At 42.3% G+C, this 18,923-nt stretch overlaps 1 protein-coding gene and 1 non-coding gene across 3 annotated transcripts in view; one reads left to right on the top strand and one right to left on the bottom strand.

Moving 5' to 3' along the window:
• The window catches only part of ILRUN (inflammation and lipid regulator with UBA-like and NBR1-like domains), a 93,813-nt gene that overhangs the window by 64,861 nt on the left and 10,029 nt on the right, over positions 1-18,923 (top strand). For both annotated transcript variants that reach the window (XM_045074729.1, XM_045074728.1), the window contains one exon: positions 9,606-9,934. In XM_045074729.1, the coding sequence (XP_044930664.1) occupies positions 9,606-9,934 (329 nt within the window). The remainder of the gene's footprint in view (positions 1-9,605; positions 9,935-18,923) is intronic.
• On the bottom strand, positions 4,528-4,630 carry LOC123390667. The gene has a single exon (XR_006605209.1). It is a non-coding gene; the product is annotated as a U6 spliceosomal RNA (small nuclear RNA).

Genomic DNA, 18,923 nt, shown 5'->3' with positions numbered 1-18,923 from the left:
AATTTTGAAATCAGAAATTGTGAGACTTGCAGCTTCCTTCTTTTTCAAAATTTTTTTGGCTATTGAAAATTGTTATAGCTTTAATGATGCTAAGAGCAGTCAAAAGGTTTTGATAGTAGTGATAGCCTGATCCCTCCATTGCAGAGGTCTTCTCTGCCAACCAACCTTTTGCCTAATGGTTTCATTCATTGATGATTGTTGTCTGAATCATTTCATCAGGGGTTACAAAGTGATTATTTCTTTCACATACATTAGCTGGAGTATTTCTGAGATTTTTTTTTAAAAAATGTTTTCTTCGTCAACAATGACATTCTGAAATTTAGTTTTGTAGTAAGGCTAGATTAAATGCTTAATTCTTTACCTTTAATTGTCGGTTTTCAGAGGAAGGAGTTAGTGTTCTAGTTGCTTTCAGGGAAACGAATGAAGAGGGAAAGTTAAAGTTTAGATACCCTTCTTTAGGGTAGAATCCTGAATTCTTAGATTTCATATATGAAACCTGTTTTAGTTCATTGTAGTTAGGGACCCAGGAATCTGTATTTTTTCACATGTAAGCCACATGACCTTGATGTAGGTGGTCTACAGAGCAGACTGCTGTATAGTAATATGATTGATTGAAAACTGGTTACTATTTTGTTGTGTTGTCTTCCATACCACAGGTGGTGTTCACTGAGAAGTCAATGCCCAATCTTTATGAAACTATTTCATTTTTGAATTACAACATTAAATGTTAACTTGTTTAAGTCAGGAGGTCTTTTCTGCTTTTTTGTTTCCTGTTGCCATTATGGTCCTTCAACTATAGTTAGACATAGCCAGTTCTCAGACATTTAATCTTAATATTGACTGACTTCCAATAGGGCAACACAGTAAACATTTTTTTTAAAGATTTTATTTATTCATCAGAGAGAGAAAGCACAAGCAGGGGGAGTGGCAGGCAGAAAGAGAAGCAGGCTCCCTGAGCAAGGAGCCCCATAGAGGACTCGATCCTAAGACCCTGGGGTCGTGACCTGAGCTGAAGGCGGCTCAACAGACTGAGCCACCCGGGTATCCCTTTTTGTTTGTGTTTTAATGCTACTTAAATGGTGCTAAGTAGTTGAACATAAATAATCTGGCATTTAGTGTACATCTATCCATGCCAGTCACCATCCTACAGAATTTATCTCCAGTCCTTTCTCTCTCTCCCTTTGACCTAGGTTTGTTTGTTATTGTTTTCTTTTTTTATTTTCTTCTTTTTTTACAATTTTTATTTATTTATTAGAAAGAGACAGTGAGAGCAGGAACTCAAGCAAGGAGTGGAGAGGGAAAGCAGGCTTTCTGCTCAGTAGGGAGCCTGATGTGGGGCTTAATTCCAGGACCCCGGGATCATGACCCCAGCCAAAGGCAGATGCTTAACTGAAACACCTAGAGGCCCCTGTTTTTGTTTTCTTTTTGTTGTTTATTGTTGTTGTTTTTTTTCCAGTATCGAACCTGTTTCTACTATTCCTGAGTCACAGTTTAGGAATGATATATTTAGAGGAGTCTCCCATTACCGCCTCCTTCAGCCAGATATCCATTTTTATTTGTTCATTTATGGTTTATCTGTACAGTGTTGTTTGTTTTGCTTTGTCTTGCAAATACTAGCCAATATATGTAATTTTGATTCTTTTCTTACACAAGTGTGATAACTATATAGATACTGATCTGCATCTTATTTTTCCCCCCTCACTTAATAATATCTTCTAGAGATCACTGTAGAAATCATTATATTTTATGGCTGTGGAGTCTCCCCTCAGGTAGATGTGTTATTTTTCCAGCCAGTCACTACTGATGGACATTCAGGTTTCTAAAAATTTCTTGCTCTTGCATATAATATAATGCTGTTATTTTCTCCAGTTTCTTCCCTTTTTCACTTCTCTCCTTCATAGCAGAACTCTTTGGAAAATTTTCAATCAGAAATGGCTGTCTCCACCTCTTGATTTCTGGACTCCTAAATTCTTTCCATTGGGCTCCGTCCCCACCACTCCACTGAAACTGCTCTTTTCAAAACACCAGTGACCTACGTGATGCCACCTCCAATGCTTCGTTCTCACTTTCTCAACCTTACTTGAATTAGTAGCTGCACAGGACCCAGTTGATGACTCTGTCCTCCTTGAAACACTTGTGAGGAGGCTTCTAGAACACCATATACTCCTGGGTTTTCTTTATTCTTGAGGCTGTTCCTTCTCTCTTTTTTTATGACCTCCATTTCATTGAATGAATGCATTCTGCTTTCCCGAGGTATCAGCTGGTGGCTGGGCCAGCTCAGGCCCCCTGCAGGAGAGGGTGGTCTGCCCAAGCAGGGAAGTAGGAAGGGGTGGAGGCTCTGCATCTGGAAGTTGAAGCTGGGAAGGGGAAGAGAGGAAGGCTTCTCATTTCAAAGGTCACCTGAAACAAGCCCGAAGTCTGACACAACCAGAATTTATTGGTGTAATAGGTGAGAGCAGGCTCTCCAGCAGAACTGTGGAATGCCACACAAGAGGGAGGAGGGATGTGGCCTTCGTACGGTTTGGGTTCCTGCTGAAAGATTCTGAGAACGCTCTCAGGGAAATGGTCAGTTTTGGATTGGTTGCTATTTCTGAGGCAGGATTAGAAGGCAGGATTAATTAGGGTTTGGTGCTACTTTGAGACAGGGGCAGTTTAACAACAGTCCTCAGTAATCGATGCTACAAAAAAATGGGTTTGCGGGTATCATTGGTAAGAAAGCAGTAGTCACGCAGAGGGTTGTTAAAGCATTTTGTAGCTGCTACATGACCTTGGGAGAAATCATGTTTTCTCTTACCTTTGTACCTGCCTTTATAAGTGTCTGTCCTTCTAGCCCAGTTGAGGGCAGGGTTTTTCACTCTGAGCTGATTTTCATCTTTGAGCTCAGATGTTTTTACTCTTTCAGTTCCATGGCACTGATTTCCTGGATTTGGAAGCAGAGATTCTTGTTTCCTAAGACCGAAGCTAGTAATTGAGTGGTTTAAGGATCACTGTAGTCCTCCATCCCACCCCCAAATTAACATAAAGGCTCATAATTTTTCAGTAGGGCATGATTCAGGAAAATTGTGAAGTAGGAATTGTTTCTTTGTTGTTGCCATTTCAACTCTTCTTTCTGAGCCCCTCAATGTATTGGGGGCCCCAGGGACCCTTCACCATCTCATCTCATCCAGGCTTCCACTGCTCTTTCTTAGGCCTTTTTCTTTTCCCCTTTGTGAACTTGAGCCTAGTGATTGATTTGATGAGTTTAAGGTAGCTTAATATATTCCTTTGAAGGTCATTTGCATTTTAAAAGGAAATTCCCTGAGAATAATACTGAAACCAAGGAACAAGATTCTAATACATTTGTGGCAAGGTGGGGTGGGTAGGGAACAGGGTTTGAGCAGAGTCAGTGGTTCAGCCATCAGTCGTAGCAGCTGAAGAACTGGAGTCTGGCTCTGCCTTCTCCCCACTTAGGTGCTGAGATAGGTGGTGTGTTGATAAAATGAAAGTATCAGAGTGCCTGGGCATTGTCATGACCGTTTTGTGTTGAGTAAATAATGTGGAAATGTAGACTGGAAGTTGAGACTAGGTAGATTAGTGCTGACAATTGGAAGTGCCTCCTTTTCCCAGTGGTACATACACACTCCTGCCTTGGTAGTTCCAAGAGACAGGCACAGGTTGAGACTTCACACTGCTTACTGTCTGGGAATGTTTCAGTCCATAGATTGGCAGTGCTCAAACTCTCCTCTCCAGCCTCTGTCACAGAAGGTAGGCAGTATGTACTCAGCCCTCTTATGGAGATGAAATGTGAACCTATAGTTTGTAGCCCAGCAGTTGACTAGAGCCTGTGTACTTCTCCGATCCAAGTGATTTCTTAATCCTTAGGGCACATGTGAGGTTCCTGTTGCGCTTTGAAGATGCATTGAGCTTTAGGAAGGATTTGAATCCACCACCTCCAAACCTAGACGTGACCTCCATGGTAGTCTTCCATGCGCATGCTGACTCAAGCCAGGCTGTGTGTCTCCTGGTGTTGTGGCATTCTTGTCTCATGACTCCTTGGGAGAAGCCCAAGGCATTTGCTCTAGGGATCAAAAGCCTACAAGATTTCAGTCTGAGCCACAGTTTGAACCACTTTGAGGTGTCTTTGTAAACTGAATTTGTAAAAGTTTATGCTTTCTCAAGTCCCCTGGACTTTTCCCTTGGGAAGCCCAGACCCAAGTTCAACATACTGATGTGGCAGATTATTGCTTTAAGTGACTTCTGTCTGCATCTTACACAGGCCAGATGCCTGCTCTGGAGGACACTGGGCAGCTTCTCCCTAATATCCACATCAAGGTGATGGCTCATTTGTATAGTTGTTGCTGTTCCTTCTGTTTGAAGACTATTAACTGGCCCTTGCTGCGGTACTGAGAAGAATTGCTTAGGAAAGGAGAGCATATAGGAGTGAACTCAAGTCTAGTTTTGAATGGATGACTTGTTAGAATAAAGACCTCAACATTGGCATATTACTGTTAACTGAACTCCAGACTTTAGATTTTTTTGGTTTGTTTTTTAAATACGGGACACTCCATGAATTTGTGTATCATCCTTGTGCAGGGGCCTGCTAACCTCTGTATCATTCCAATTTTAGTGTATGTGCTGCTGAAGTGAGCACAGACTTTATCAGTTCCATTCATGACTTCTTTCAGTTCCCAGAATCCAGTCTCTGGTACCGTGTTACATGTAGTTGTTTTGACTTTCACTCTCCCCTGATCTGTGACAGTTTCTCAGTCTTTCTGTTTCTCATGACCCATGACTGTTTGGAGGAATACTGGCAGGTATCCTTTATAATGTACCCCAGTGGAGCTTTTCTCATGTTTTCCTCAGTTCAGACTGATGGTATAGATTTTGGGAAGAATACAGCAGAGGTGAAGTGCCTTGCCAGGGCGTACCTCATATTTACGTAGTATCACTGGTGATACAAACATCGGTCACTTGATTAAATTGTTTGGTTGCCAGTTTCTCTGTTGTAAAGTTACCGTTTTTCTCTTTCCTTACTCTGTTCTTTGAAAGCAAATCACTAAGTCTGTCCCACACTCAGGATGGGTTGGGGGATATGTAGAATTTCAGGTATCTCCTGTATCACTATGACATACTCCTATCCTTTTATTTCCTTCCTTTTTAACACTTTCTTACTTTCTGATACTAAAAAGATATTCTAGGCTCATCTTATATTTTCCATGTCTTAGCCCCAGAATCAGCCATTTCTCTGAGGAAGATTTGTTTTTTTAATTAGACAATACTGTTCAGAAACCGCTAGGCCTCCTCCTCCACCGTGGGCAGAGGTGGGTAACTTGTGGATACATACTACCCTCTGTAAACAGATGTATCTATCCTTGTTTCTGATTTTCTTCATCTGTATATGTATTAAGATAAACGTGAGTTGATACTGCTGTCTCTGACTTTAATCTAGTACCACAGAGTTCATTTTAGAATGCCTGCCTTCCTTGCTCATCTGTCATATCCTTCAACAGTAAGAAACCTTGCTCCCAGCATTTCACTATTCATTTACGTATTCAACCCCCGTTTACATGTACCCATGTTGTGCATGTATGATAACTCATAACCCCACAAGAAACAAATTTACCAGTTTGAATTTTGTACTGATTTTTAGCAATTCTCTTGTAGTGGACAAATATTAGATATTTGTTCATGTTTATTATCGTGTTATTTGATCTGTGATACTAGCCTTTAGATATACGCAGTATTTTTTTTTTTTAACATTCCTACCATAATCTGAAATGTCTTTGTCTGCATGGTTCATTAAGATTATGGAGTTGGGCTTCAAGTAAAATATTTTCCTTTTTTTTTTTTTTTTTTTTTAATGCGGAGCTTGAATTCATGACCCTGAGATCAGGACCTGAGCTGAGATCAAAAGTTGAATGCCTAACCAACTGAGCCACCCAAGAGCCCCAAAATATTTTCCTTTTACTCTGCAAGTCTAATAATCTAAACTTAAGAAATAAAAAGTTCATGTCTTTCTTTAGTAATTTATTACACATTTCTACAAAAGGAAGTTTATACTATCATTAAAGTTATATACTTATTAAAGATTTTATATGTAAAAGGGAGAAGTTGAATGAAACTATTTACAGTACCATTTAGTTCCAGAGTCCTGGCTCAGGTCCTTTTTGAAAAACATTTTAAGGCAAGACACTCTAAATCAGTTTCTCCATTTGCTTACTAAGCCCTGAATGTATAGGCTTGGCACTTGAGTCTGCTTTATTGGCTACTTTTCTAGGGCATCCTCTTGGCCCATCTTTGTTATTGGTACCAAAGATCATATATGTTTGTGGGTAAAGATAATCTGGCCTGGGAAATGGGACTCCCTATCTATAGCTGTAGTTTCCTGGGTTCTTCTTGATTCCCAGTTCCTATTGAGGAAAAATAAGTATGAGTTGTAAAAGCTTGTGTGAGAATTGAGCATTCTCAGTCATCATGTACATTGACTTTTAACTTGAAGTCTGATCTTGGACCCATCACTTCTGCCTCCATACTTCAGATCCTTTATGTAAAAAGTACAGCCATTCCATTAGATGATTTTATCATTACAAATAGTAAAATGTGGCTGGCAGTTAGTTCTTATCACAGTAATTAAGGCATTTTGGCAAGAATTGGAGCTTGAAACAAGCTTATTTGGTCCATTTTTATCACCCTTTTTATTTGATTAACACACTCATTCACACACAGTATGCATGGGATGAACACATCTGAAACATGAGGGCTAGCAGTAGTACCTAGATGGGTTAGATTGTACCATGTAGAAGGTGTATTTTGCTGTTCATAATGACCCATCATGGTAATAACTCGGGAGGATCAGAACCGGAGTGTTCATTGTTGGTGTAAACCATTGGTTTCTTAAATGATTTTCTATTTAGAGCTACTATGTAAAATCTGGGAGCAGTATAGAAGAATAGCCAAGGTGAAGAGAGTGCGGTGGCTTATGTATGATATGGTCCAGTGAGTTATATGAAAGAAACAGTAGTTCTTAAAGTTAGGGGGAAAATGTCTCATTAGTCTCATATACTGATCACAGTCTTGAGAAAACTGTCCTATCTCTTCTCGTAAGCATTTAGTTTCCTGAGCTAAGTGAAGGAAGCATATGACCTATACCTGAGTGTGTAAAACATACCACATACTTAGAAAAGGACTTTGGAAAATAGATGGGTGAAAGAAGAGAAGAATTAATGTACTATAAGGTAGGGCACATCTGTTTGGGGAAAATGATAATAGAGTGAAGAGATTTTGCCTTTGGTTAGAAATCTAGGCTAGGAAAGCATGGAGTGAATCTCCCTCAGCCGCCTGCCATTGAATTGTTTTTTTTTAAGGCCTATGTCATGTTGGTTTATGAGACTGACTTAGAGTTTAGAATGAAAGTCCTCTGACCCAGTATTCCTGGCACCATTCCACATTTCCGAGTGAAGTAGCGCACTGCATATCCTGGCTTACAATGTTAATCAACAGCTTGAGGGGCACCTGGGTGGCTCAGTGGGTTAAAGCCTCTGCCTTCGGCTCAGGTCATGATCCCAGGGTCCTGGGATCGAGCCCTACGTCGGGCTCTCTGCTCAGTGGGGAGCCCGCTTCTCCCTCTCTCTCTGCCTGCCTCTCTGCCTACTTGTGATCTCTGTCAAATAAATAAATAAAATATTTTTTAAAAAAAAAATCAACAGCTTGAGCTTCTGTCGCCCTCGTTTACATGAGGATTCACATTTGCCATCAGAAAAGCTGTGTCTGGGGCGCCTGGGTGGCTCAGTGGGTTAAGCCGCTGCCTTCAGCTCAGGTCTTGATCTCAGGGTCTTGGGATCGAGTCCTGCATCGGGCTCTCTGCTCAGCGGGGAGCCTGCTTCCCTTCCTCTCTCTCTGCCTGCTTCTCTGCCTACTTGTGATCTCTCTCTCTGTCAAATAAATAAATAAAATCTTTAAAAAAAAAAAAAAAAAGAAAGAAAGAAAGAAAGAAAAGAAAAGCTGTGTCTGGGGTGGATTACCCGTTCCTGGGTATCATACTTGTGAGGCCCATGGCTGCAGAGCTGCTAACTCCAGAAGCGAACAGCAGATGTCACTGCGTCTCCACTTATTAGGCTTCTGGCTCCTAGCCTGTCACTTGGAACCAAGTTTTTAATGGAGTTCCCAAACCACTGAATGCAAATTGAGTATTTATAGCCTTCATCAGATACCGACCCCAGATTGAAAACTGAGAATAAGCACGGCCCAAGAGAGTTTTCCTCATTTTCTTTCACTATTCTTTTTATTTTTTATTTTTTTTTATTTTTTTTTTTTTAAAGATTTTATTTATTTATTTGACAGAGAGAGATCACAAGTAGGCAGAGAGGCAGGCAGAGAGAGAGAGAGGAGGAAGCAGGCTCCCTGCTGAGCAGAGAGCCCGACGCGGGACTCGATCCCAGGACCCTGAGATCATGACCTGAGCCGAAGGCAGTGGCTTAACCCACTGAGCCACCCAGGCGCCCTCACTATTCTTTTTAGTTGGTGGATTTCTTTTTTCCTATTCTTAATATATTTTGGTGTAGGTAACTGATGAAATTCATTAGCCTTTTCTTTTCAACCATTCAGCAGTTATTTAGGAGTCTTGGACAGCTTTTCACATTTGTTTCAGCTGGGTTTACACGTTAGAGCTTCTTGGCCTTTCTGTAGCTTGCTTTTTAAAAGCTTTCCAGCAGAAAAGTTGATGTCACTGTTCTCTAAATTTAGATGCAGAACATTGAAGGAAACTGTCTCTTTATTCTTCTGTTTGAACCCTTAGTTTCAGCAGTTGAGGAAATAGCTGAATTATGACCAAAAGTCCTGTGGTGCATCTTTTTAAAACAAATCTCTTACGGTTTCAGTGTAGATGGTGGGGTTTCCCTATATGACAAAGGCAGGGTTGGTGTTAAATTGGATTATTTAAGAAAATCTGGGGCATACTAAGTTTTTGGTATCCTTTGATCACATAGATCATTAGAAAAAAACCCCAGGTGTTATTTCCCTTAATAGTCAGGGTTAGTGGTTTACACATGTGTCCCGGTGTCATTATTAATTGGTTCCCCGTTTACTCTCAGTTGTCCGGGTTTGGACAATATGTCGTCACTCTAAATTGCTCAGAGAGGTGGGGGAGGAGAGGGGGTCATTGATAAGTTGCAATTCTGAGAATTATAAGTATTTTTTGGCTTAGGAATTATGCCTGCCCTGAGTTTTTCTAAGTTACATACATTCAAGCTAAAGCAAAAACCAAAAGAGCTTATGATTCTGGGAAAATAGTTTTTGGATTTCTGTCTATAGATCATTGTTCTCTGGAGCAGTGATTTCCAAATATGGCTATGCATCAGAATCAATTGGTAACCTTTTAACAAATACTTTTGTGGGTCTTACCACAGACCTGTATTGAATATGTACTGGAGTTTGAACGTGACATTACCACAAATGTAGAAATGCATGCCATGCAAATGTACTGGTGACTTTGTCAGCTTGCTTTTCAAATTAGCGTGTTAAAGGACATTTTTTCCTATGGTTTGGGTGGCGTCTTGGGCTTCTGGTGGTGGCTGCTTTGGGCCTTGAGGGCCTGCCTGTCACTGATGTAAGTTCCCTTTTTGTTTCAGATGTCATTTGGGTGATTCTCAGTGTGGAGGTGGGTGGACTTTTAGGAGTAACGCAGCAGCTGTCATCTTTTGAAACGGAGTTCAACACACAGCCACATCGCAAGGTAGAAGGAAACTTCAACCCGTTTGCCTCTCCCCAAAAGAACCGACAATCAGATGAAAACAACTTAAAAGACCCTGGGGGTTCCGGGTTCGACTCGATCAGCAAAAACACATGGGCTCCTGCTCCTGACCAAACCGAGCAAGATGAGAATAGACTCTCACAGAACTCTGTAAATCTGTCCCCCAGCAGTCACGCAAACAACTTATCAGTAGTGACTTACAGTAAGGTAGGTGCCCTCGGAGAAGAGGAGAAGGGGTAGGTGGTGGGCCTTGGGACTTGTGATACCCTTTCATGGCAAACCTAGAAGCCTAGAATGTTCTTTAAGACTGCTTAGCTCTTCTGCCAACAGCAACAATACAAAAACCTACCCCTTCTCCCCTCCCCCCCCCCATCTTCATGTCCTGTGGATGTTACTTTATCCACATTTATAATTTACCACTGTCTCTCTGCTCTGGTTTGGGTGTTGAAAGAACAAGGTGTTTTACCTTTAGCATTTTAAAAAATGAAAGTCAAAATATCACCAGCTCTCCCTCCAGTGTAAATGTATACTAAGCCTAGAACAGTAAGATGCTTTTGGAATCTTTTCTTACTTTGTTGTTGTTTTTATTTTGGCTTTGGGTGGGACTTTTGTTTTTCCAAGGAAAAAAGACAAACTCTGTTATTTATCCTAAATACTATTGTTGGGCTTTGGCTTTACTTACCTTGTTTGCATGTCTTCTTGTCGATGTATTTTCAGTCTCTTATGGCCCTTCTACCTCCTTACCCACAACCCAGAGTGGCCCAAGGGATATTTTGACTTTTTATGTATGGGGCAGTAAGTGAGAGAATTATTTGTTGAGTTGACCATGATTTTAAATATTTTGATTGTTCTGAGACACTCTTCTGGGTGTTTGATTTCTTGACCTGCTTCTCTCCTTGCTAGCTGATTAAACAGTGTCTTCTACACTCTGCTAAGGGTGATGATGGTTCTTGGTTGTTGGTTTGGGTTGGTTGAGTAAAGCCCTGATGCCAAGAGCTCATGTAATCGTTGTTTCATGTGGCTTGGGCCTGTGAGCATTCCTGTGCATTCTTCTCTGATTAATAATGCTGTGTATTAGGCCCAGCATCCCACCTATACAGTCGTAACACTGTTAAGTCTGCCCTTGGGTCATGTTGGCATTTACCCTCAAATTTTGAAAAATAAAACTGATGTTTATTTGAGGGACAGATTGCTTGTCTGTTGTTAAGAATGGTATTTCTCTGACTAATGGTTTATATATGGTCCAGATCAAGAGGTGAATTAAGGAAAGAAACCTGAGGGCGCCTGGGTGGCTCAGTGGGTTAAGCCTCTGCCTTCAGCTCAGATCATGCTCTCAGGGTCCTGGGATCGAGCCCGAGCTCTCTGCTCAGCGGGGAACCTGCTTCCCTTCCTCTCTCTCTCTGCCTGCCTTTCTGCCTACTTGTGATCTCTCTGTCAAGTAAATAAATAAAATCTAAAAAAAAAATAACGAAGAAAGAAAGAAAAGAAACCTGATGATATGAATCCCGTTTCTCCTCACGGTCTAGTAAGAGAGACTTCATTCCCTAGTGGTATAACAAAGGATTGATTTTTTTTGGTTGTTTGGATGGTTGTTGTAAAGGATTCTGTGGAGTCATGTTAGTTGTACAGGATATAAGAAAGTTAATTGGCAAGACAGTAAATTTTGCTGTATTTGAGTTAAGATTTAATGTCATAACACTGTAATAAAAGGTTTTTCATTTAAGCTCCTATTTCTCCAGATTCTTCCTCCTTAAATTTAACCATCCACAGTATGATTCTCCAGGTGGCAGGTGAGCCAAGCCCTAGGGTAAGCATATCCTGTTAGAACTGGAATTTGCAGCTGAGTTTAATGGGAAGATGAAAGCTGAAGGAGGCAGAGCCAGTTGCCCCAGTGCTTTGTGTAATGGAAGCCCCCCTCTCCCAACTGTGAGCTCCCTGGCTGCAGTAGTCACTGTGGTCTTAGGAGACGGCTGGTGTGCCTGGCCAGGGCATGCACTCATCTTCCTAAGTTGTGAACCTGTGAGTTGTTTGCAGCTCCTTCAGGGACTGATGCCTTTTCTCCAGTTCTGTGATGATTGCCCTGGCCTGGGACGGTGAGATGGGGTTGGCAGGGGTCAGGGTAGATTACCTCCCAGCCTTAGTGAGGTCCTACCATGTTGTCGTTTTGTTTTGTTTTTTGTTTTTGAAGGAGTGGGCTGTGGTGAGGCTAGAGGCTATTAAGATTTCTTGTGGTTGATGAATTCATGGTATGTCACCTAATTTTTTTTCATGAACTCTGTAGAATCATTAGAAGTAGTATTTGCAAGAACCAGAGAAAAGGCTCTCATTGGAGGTGCTATTCAGAGACTATTGGCTATAATGCATTGAGAATGTGGCACTTAGGTCCCAAAGAGAAACTGGAGCCTCCCTTGTTTCTTGCTTTTCTTTGTTTCTTTTTTTTTTCTTCATTTATTTTTAGAGGTGGGAAAAGGACAGAGGAGAAGGGAGAGGGACAAGCAGACTCCTCGCTGAGTGAGGAGCCTCATGCAGGGCTCCATCTCATGACCCTGAGATCACGACCCTGAGATCGTGACCTGAGCCAAAATCAAGAGGCAGACACTTGCTTAACCAACTACATCACCCAGGTGCCCCTCTTGTTTCTTAATTTAAGCAGACTCGTATTCAGAATGTATTTCTGTGAGCATTTGGCAAGTTCTCTGAAAGCATTTCTGGTTAAAGTGGAATTGGCTCCACCTCTTAAGTCTCCTTAGGAGCAGGGTTAGGGTGTAGACAGACAGCACTCAGTATTTACTAACACATCTCTGCACTGTTTAGATCATTGTCCACTGTTCAGTGGGAGATTTGAAGAATGAAAGAAGTTATCCCTATCAGCAGCTTACAGTGCAGTAGGGAAGATGAGATATGGACATAGCAATTACAGAACGGTTCAGTCAAGAAGTCCGGAGGGATAAGAACACAGTCAAAATGTGCAGTTTGTGTGTATGGCTGTGGATTAGAGTTCGGGCAGAGAGGAAGAAGAGATTGAGTTGATGGAAAGGGCTTTTCAAATTATACATTTGGAAAGACAGGAAGGACAGTGAACAGGTTAAGTGCTGAGGGCAGAATGCTTAAGAGACCTGTGGTCAGGAGATGCGGGTGACAGACTATGAGAGATGGGCTCAGTCATCTGCAGTGCTTTCCTTTGAGTCTGCTCAGGGGTGTACCTGACACAGTGGTGAGACGAGGTATACCAGAGTTAGATTTGAGCTCGTCCTGTGTGCCAGCTGTGTTTCCATGTACTTCACATATAGTCGCTCATTTTTTGGACAGGAAAACAAAAAGTTCCAAGGGACTTAGGAACTGGCTCAATATTCCATAGCTGTTGAGAGGCAGAGCTAGGATTCCAGTCCAGGGTGCCACATTACTAAAACATGTATTATTAGTAAGTGAACCTGGGCTCTCCCTAGATTCTCCAGTTGGGTTGGAGGCTGTGGTGTGGTGAGTGAAGGCATTTACTGAGTTGATCGGTATCATCAAGGAGTAAAAAACAGCAGAGTTGAAATAAGATAAGTGCCCCTCACATAAATCAAAGATTTCCTGTGGCATCTTCTTTCTGAAGACTTACCTTGTTCATGAGTCAAGTAGTGACTTCTTTTCCTGGTTAGTAAAAATAAGAACTTGGGTGCAAAAACTTTGTGGTATTTATAGTAATTAGCACCCTTTTATTTGTAAATGAGTGGGAAGAAGAAAGAAACCCCTGAGCTCTAGAGTTGGGACATGTGTTTTCAGTTCGCCTCAGATGCCATCTTTATGGGAGGAGGAGTACCTGATGCCTTGGGGTCAAGGATCAGAGTAGACAGTAGATTTTACTTACTCTAAAGAAATTCCCTGCCTGCCATTAAGGCTGGGAAAGAACATGATGCTCTTGGAAGCCTGGGACCACAGTTACAACAGGCAGATATGGTTTCCTGCTGCCTCTATAGTTACAGTTTAACTTGTTAAGGTTGGTAGGATGAAATGAAAAGATTGCTTCATGCGCCTCCTCTGTGAGGGCTGCGTGGTTATGTCAAAATAATGGCACATATGTCAGTGCCAGGAACTAGACACCCCAGGGGCCCTTCCCCAGCTGTACTTGAATAACCATAAGCTCTCCGGACTCAGTGCTCTCTGTCTGGGGGGGAAGCCCTGAGTGGCAATGCCAGCTCTAGCTCCATCCCACAACCCAGAGGGCCTGGCCCCTCCCCTATTTGAGAGCTGTCAGAGGGAGTCAGAAAAGTAAGTATATGCTGACCTGCTCCAAATATTCATAAATCTGACTCCTCGCCTTTGTTAGAAATTGGCTGACCTCATTGTCAGCTCAATTGTGGCTGACTTGTCCCATGTGAACGGTCAGATCAAGTATTGATGAAGGTTAGATGCTGTTTTACTGAACCCTTTTATGTGATTAGCTCAAGAGGCTCGGAGGACAAATGGTCCCAGTAGGATAGGTGCTCACTCATTTGGCTCAAGGCTAATCTTGTCATGAATTCTAGCTCTCTGACTCATCCCTGGAGGCCAGTATAGCTTTGGACAGTATGAGAATAGTGGAAAAAAAACAATTCATAGAGGTGTGGAAGGAGAAAATAAGTCCTGTTAAAATTAGATGCTTTTTTTTTCTTATTTAGCAGTAATTTTTTAAATCTCTAAATGTTTTCTGAGAAGGCCTTACAGAGGAAAAAGACTCCAAACGGTCTGATTCAGGCCAGATGGTAATAAGAGTGTGGCTTTCAAAAACCAAGGGGCTATACTTGAGGAAGGCCAAATACTTGGTTTCCTTTCTCTAAAAAAAAGTAATAATTTACACTGGGAGAACTGAATAGAATCCCAAATTCATTTATTTGTTACTTGGCCTATGGTTCCTATTATGTGTTTTGTTCTTACTTTAAAAAAATGTTTGGAGCTGGTATATGTCATATATTCCTCCTTTAAACTGGATTACAGTCTGAGCCACTGTTATTACTTCCGCCAAATGCTGGTTCAGAAGGAGAAACTTGTTATTATCTTTGTGGGGAGGTTCATCGTGCTCCTCCAGCGTCAGCCACTGCCAAGTGCCATCTGCCCTGCCTGCCCACATTCCCACCTGCTTCTCTTCCTATCTCTGTCTGACAGCCACCCCTTGAGTATGTTTTGGATCTGCAGCTAGAGCAGGAGTACATCTACTTTTGTCACATTGGAAGTCCGCTCTCTCCTGACCTCCTGCTATCTTTTGACTAAGGCCTAGAGGAATTATTTTCTCTGTTTAGGTGAGAGTTTAGAAATCATGGTAGAGGTTACCGGGGGAGGTTTGCAAAAGGCAGATCCTTGGCTCTGTGGGCCTGAGGATATAATGGCTAGTGGATCTTATTATCTACCTTGAAGTAGCCAGTCAGTTTAATATAATGACAAGGGGTGAGTTTGGGGTGACATAATGGAATTGGGTTCAATATTTGCTCAGTTCAGAGGGCCCTGGATTTGACCAGAAGGTGGGTGGGCTACAGAGCTGGGCCAGTTGGTTATATGGGGAGTGAGAAGGCAGCGTGACCTTCCCACTACCCTGAGACTTGAATTTTTTTTTTTTTTAAGATTTTATTTATTTATTTGACAGAGAGAAATCACAAGTACACTGAGAGGCAGGCAGAGAGAGAGAGAAGGAAGCAGGCTCCCTGCCGAGCAGAGAGCCCGATGCGGGACTCGATCCCAGGACCCTGAGATCATGACCCGAGCCGAAGGCAGAGGCTCAACCCACTGAGCCACCCAGGCGCCCCAAGACTTGAATTTTTGCTCTCAGATGCTGACCCTTTCGTGCAAGGTTCAAAGAAGGTTCAAAGGAAAATTTGGATCACTTGATATTTTCTCCAGCTCTTGTTTTCTTTTTGCAAGGACTGGGTAGCAGAAGCACAGGACCCCCATGCAGAGACCGAATGCAGTAATCAGAACTATCAAACTACCATTTATTGAGCACTTACTGTGTCCGTGCACTGTGCTAAGAACTTTTTACATTTAATTTTTATTGTTAAAATTATCAATATACATATTTTAAGGAGCCAAGTACTTATGCAAAGTTTATTACACAAACACCGGTGACCTCCCTTCCTCCCCACCTCCACCATTTGCTCCTCAGAGGGAGCAGGCTCAGTGTCCGATGCGAGTTTAGTGGACACAGCAGCACCGGGCACAGGGGCTGCACTCTTCCCTCCTTTGTAGTTGCTGTGGCAGAAGTACACACACACCGGTTCTGTGATTTGCTCAAGGTCATACAGCTAAGAAATGGTAAAAACTAGGATATGAACAAAAGCGAGTGTTGTTAACCCAAGACTGCTCTCTTAACAGTGTACTACATTGCTTCCCACTCATAAATAGTGTTCAAGTTCATATTACCAGCTGAGCTAACAGCTGTGGGCTAGGGAGAGAGAGCTTTCTATAATAATAGTGCTACATTTCACATGACGATCAAGCCAGTTGTTGACTAAATACTATATGACTTCTCTACTACTAAAGCCCCGCCCCTCACAAGCTTCTGTGGCAACTATAGAAACCAGTCTTTCTCTGTAGCCTCCCATGGGAGAGTCCCTAGAAGCTCCATAGTCACTTAGGTTTAGATTTTTGTTGACATTGAAATTTCCATTAAGTCACTCTTGTGACGGCAACACCTTTATCTCTCAAAGTCACAAAACCTATCTATATTCCTTTATTATTGTCAAAAGATACAGTGTCGAAAGTTTTACTTTCTGGAACGAACCTAAAATCTCCCTTTGAACATGCTTAATACTTTAGACTAGAACTTACTCAGGGGGCTACCTTATCCCCTTTAAAGTCAGATTTTATTTCTGCCAAAGGTATCTAGAGAGAGAAAGTGAATTTTAGGCAGAGGGACAGCCATTACAAACCCTGAGGTTGAGGTTTACCTGGTTTGTTTAAGGAACAGAGTGAAGGAGGAGGAGAGTAGAGAAAGATGAAGTTAGAAGATGGAAACCAGATCATGGAGGGCCTTGTGGGCCCTTCTAAATCTTTGGACTTTTGCTGCAAGGGCAGAGGAAACTATTGAAGGCTTTTGAGCAGAGAGGTAATCAATAAAGCCCCTACCTTTGGAAGCGGGATGTGAGAATGGAGTGAAGTTGACACCAAGGTTTTTGGCCTGATCAACTACAATGATGGAATTGCCATCGTCAATGGAGAGGAAAAAGCTATGGTAGAAGTGGGGAGAGGGAGCACCTGGGTGGCTCAGTTGTTTGAGCACCTGCCTTTGCCTCAGGTCATGATCTCAGCCTGGAATCCAGCCCCACGCAGGACTCTATACTCTCAGCAGGGAGTCTGTTTCTTCCTCTTTCTCTTTGCTCTCTATCTCAGACAAAATCTTAAAAAAATAAATAAAGGGGCGCCCAGGTGGCTCAGTTGGTTAAGCTGCCTTCGGCTCGGGTCATGATTCCAGGGTCCTGGGATCGAGCCCCACATCAGGCTCCCTGCTCAGCAGAGAGCCTGCTTCTCTCTCTCCCCCTCTCCCTGACGCTCTGCTTACTTGTGCTCTCTCTCTAACTCTCTGTCAAATAAATAAAATATTAAAAAAAAAAAAAAAGTGGGGAGAGGGCAGGAGTTCCATTTTGGGGACACACTGGGTATTTCTTTAAATATCCAGATGGAGATATCAAGTGCGCTGTTGTACTCCAAGTTGCATATAGAGTTCAGGAGAGAGGTCTGGGTGGAGATATAAATTGCGGAATTGTGACACGGATTGTATCTAATGCTGTGAGACTGGCTGCAGTCCACTAAGTGATGAGTGTAGAGCAGGGTTTCTCAGCCAGAGTACTAAGACTATTCACACTAGGCCAGGTGTGTCTTGAGGCAGGGAGTGGGGGTGTCTAAAGGCATCATAAGATGTGTAGCAGTATCCTGGCCTTTACCCAGTATGTGGCATTGTACCTCTCCAAGCCCAAGTGTAACAACTAGAAATATCTCCAGACGCTGTCAACTGTCCCCTGGGCAGGGAGGTGACAAAATCTCCCTATTTGTGAGCCATTGACCTAGGTACAGAGAGGTCCAAAGACTGGACTGGGCTTAATACTGTCTGTCCAGCATGTAAACCACTTTATGTTACTCAAAGCACATTTACTGTGCCTTTTCTCAGTTCATAACCGTCTCATGACTTCTGTTGTTATAGTCTTCATCTGACAAAATAATATGGAAGTTGTAAGTGACTTGTTCACATTCACATTGCAAATTAGGGGTAGAGCATGGACTGGAACCCAGAAACCCAGTGTGAGTCTAATGTTCTTCTAGGCCACATTCAGATGAGGTTTGCTGGCAGAAGCAAAGTCTGCCGGTTGTTCCCTGAGGTTTATACACTTTTTGTCAGGTTGTAGAGACTTTCTCATTCATCTTTAGGAGCTCCAGAAGAATTTGTGACCAGGAGGAAGCAGTGCAGAACAGAGGAACCTGCCCCATTTGCTGGCCGATTAGAACGTTCTGTACCAGAAGGGGATTGTCAGGAAACTCTGGTTTAATGATACTACCATGACTCTCTGGGAGGAAAGTCCTCCCAGCTTTGCTGGTGTTTGCATTGGCATGGGTCATGTGTGCATTTTAAAAATAAATTAAGCAAACACTATGAGCCTTAGAAAATGTCTTTTGTTGTTTGTAACATTACTGTCTGACTGAGAATAAAAAGTATCTCCAGGAACTCTCCCTTTTGTACCTCAACAGCTTCAAAGCTGTTCAGCTCCATTTTATTTGCTTTGGGGCTCTGAGCATTGTTTTAGACTGGTCTAACTCTTTGCAGTCCTGTAGCTGAAACCCAGGCCAGTGTTCCCAAGATTGCCAGAATATTTTATTTTGTTTAGTAAGGGTGTATTTTCTTTCCTAGGCTCTGAATTTCACATTTTAATTTCTAATGGAAGTTTTCAAAGTCGAACTAGTGAAATTACAGGTTCAAACAGATAAGTGAAATGCAGAAGTGTGAGAATTTTATAGATGCTCAGGTGTCAGATAAGTTGTTCTCAGCTAAGTCTGCTCTAGCTGGGTTCAGGCAGGACAGGTGTGGAACGCAAGGTTATGAGCTGGGAGCTGTTGGACCTCAGGACAGAAATGTGGGCTTCCTTAGAGCTCAGCTGCAAGGGAGACATTTTCCAAAGCTGCAGACACGTCCGCTTGCAAGTTTGCGTGTCTTGGCTTTTTGCAGTGATTTCATTGCCCAAAGGCCAGTTTA

The sequence above is a fragment of the Mustela putorius genome, unplaced genomic scaffold, assembly GCF_011764305.1.
Source record: "Mustela putorius furo isolate JIRA1106 unplaced genomic scaffold, ASM1176430v1.1 tig00000135_pilon_pilon_pilon, whole genome shotgun sequence".
Lineage (NCBI taxonomy): Eukaryota > Metazoa > Chordata > Mammalia > Carnivora > Mustelidae > Mustela > Mustela putorius.
Note: the sequence above shows the minus strand (reverse complement) of the source record. Positions and strands in the feature narration are given on the sequence as shown.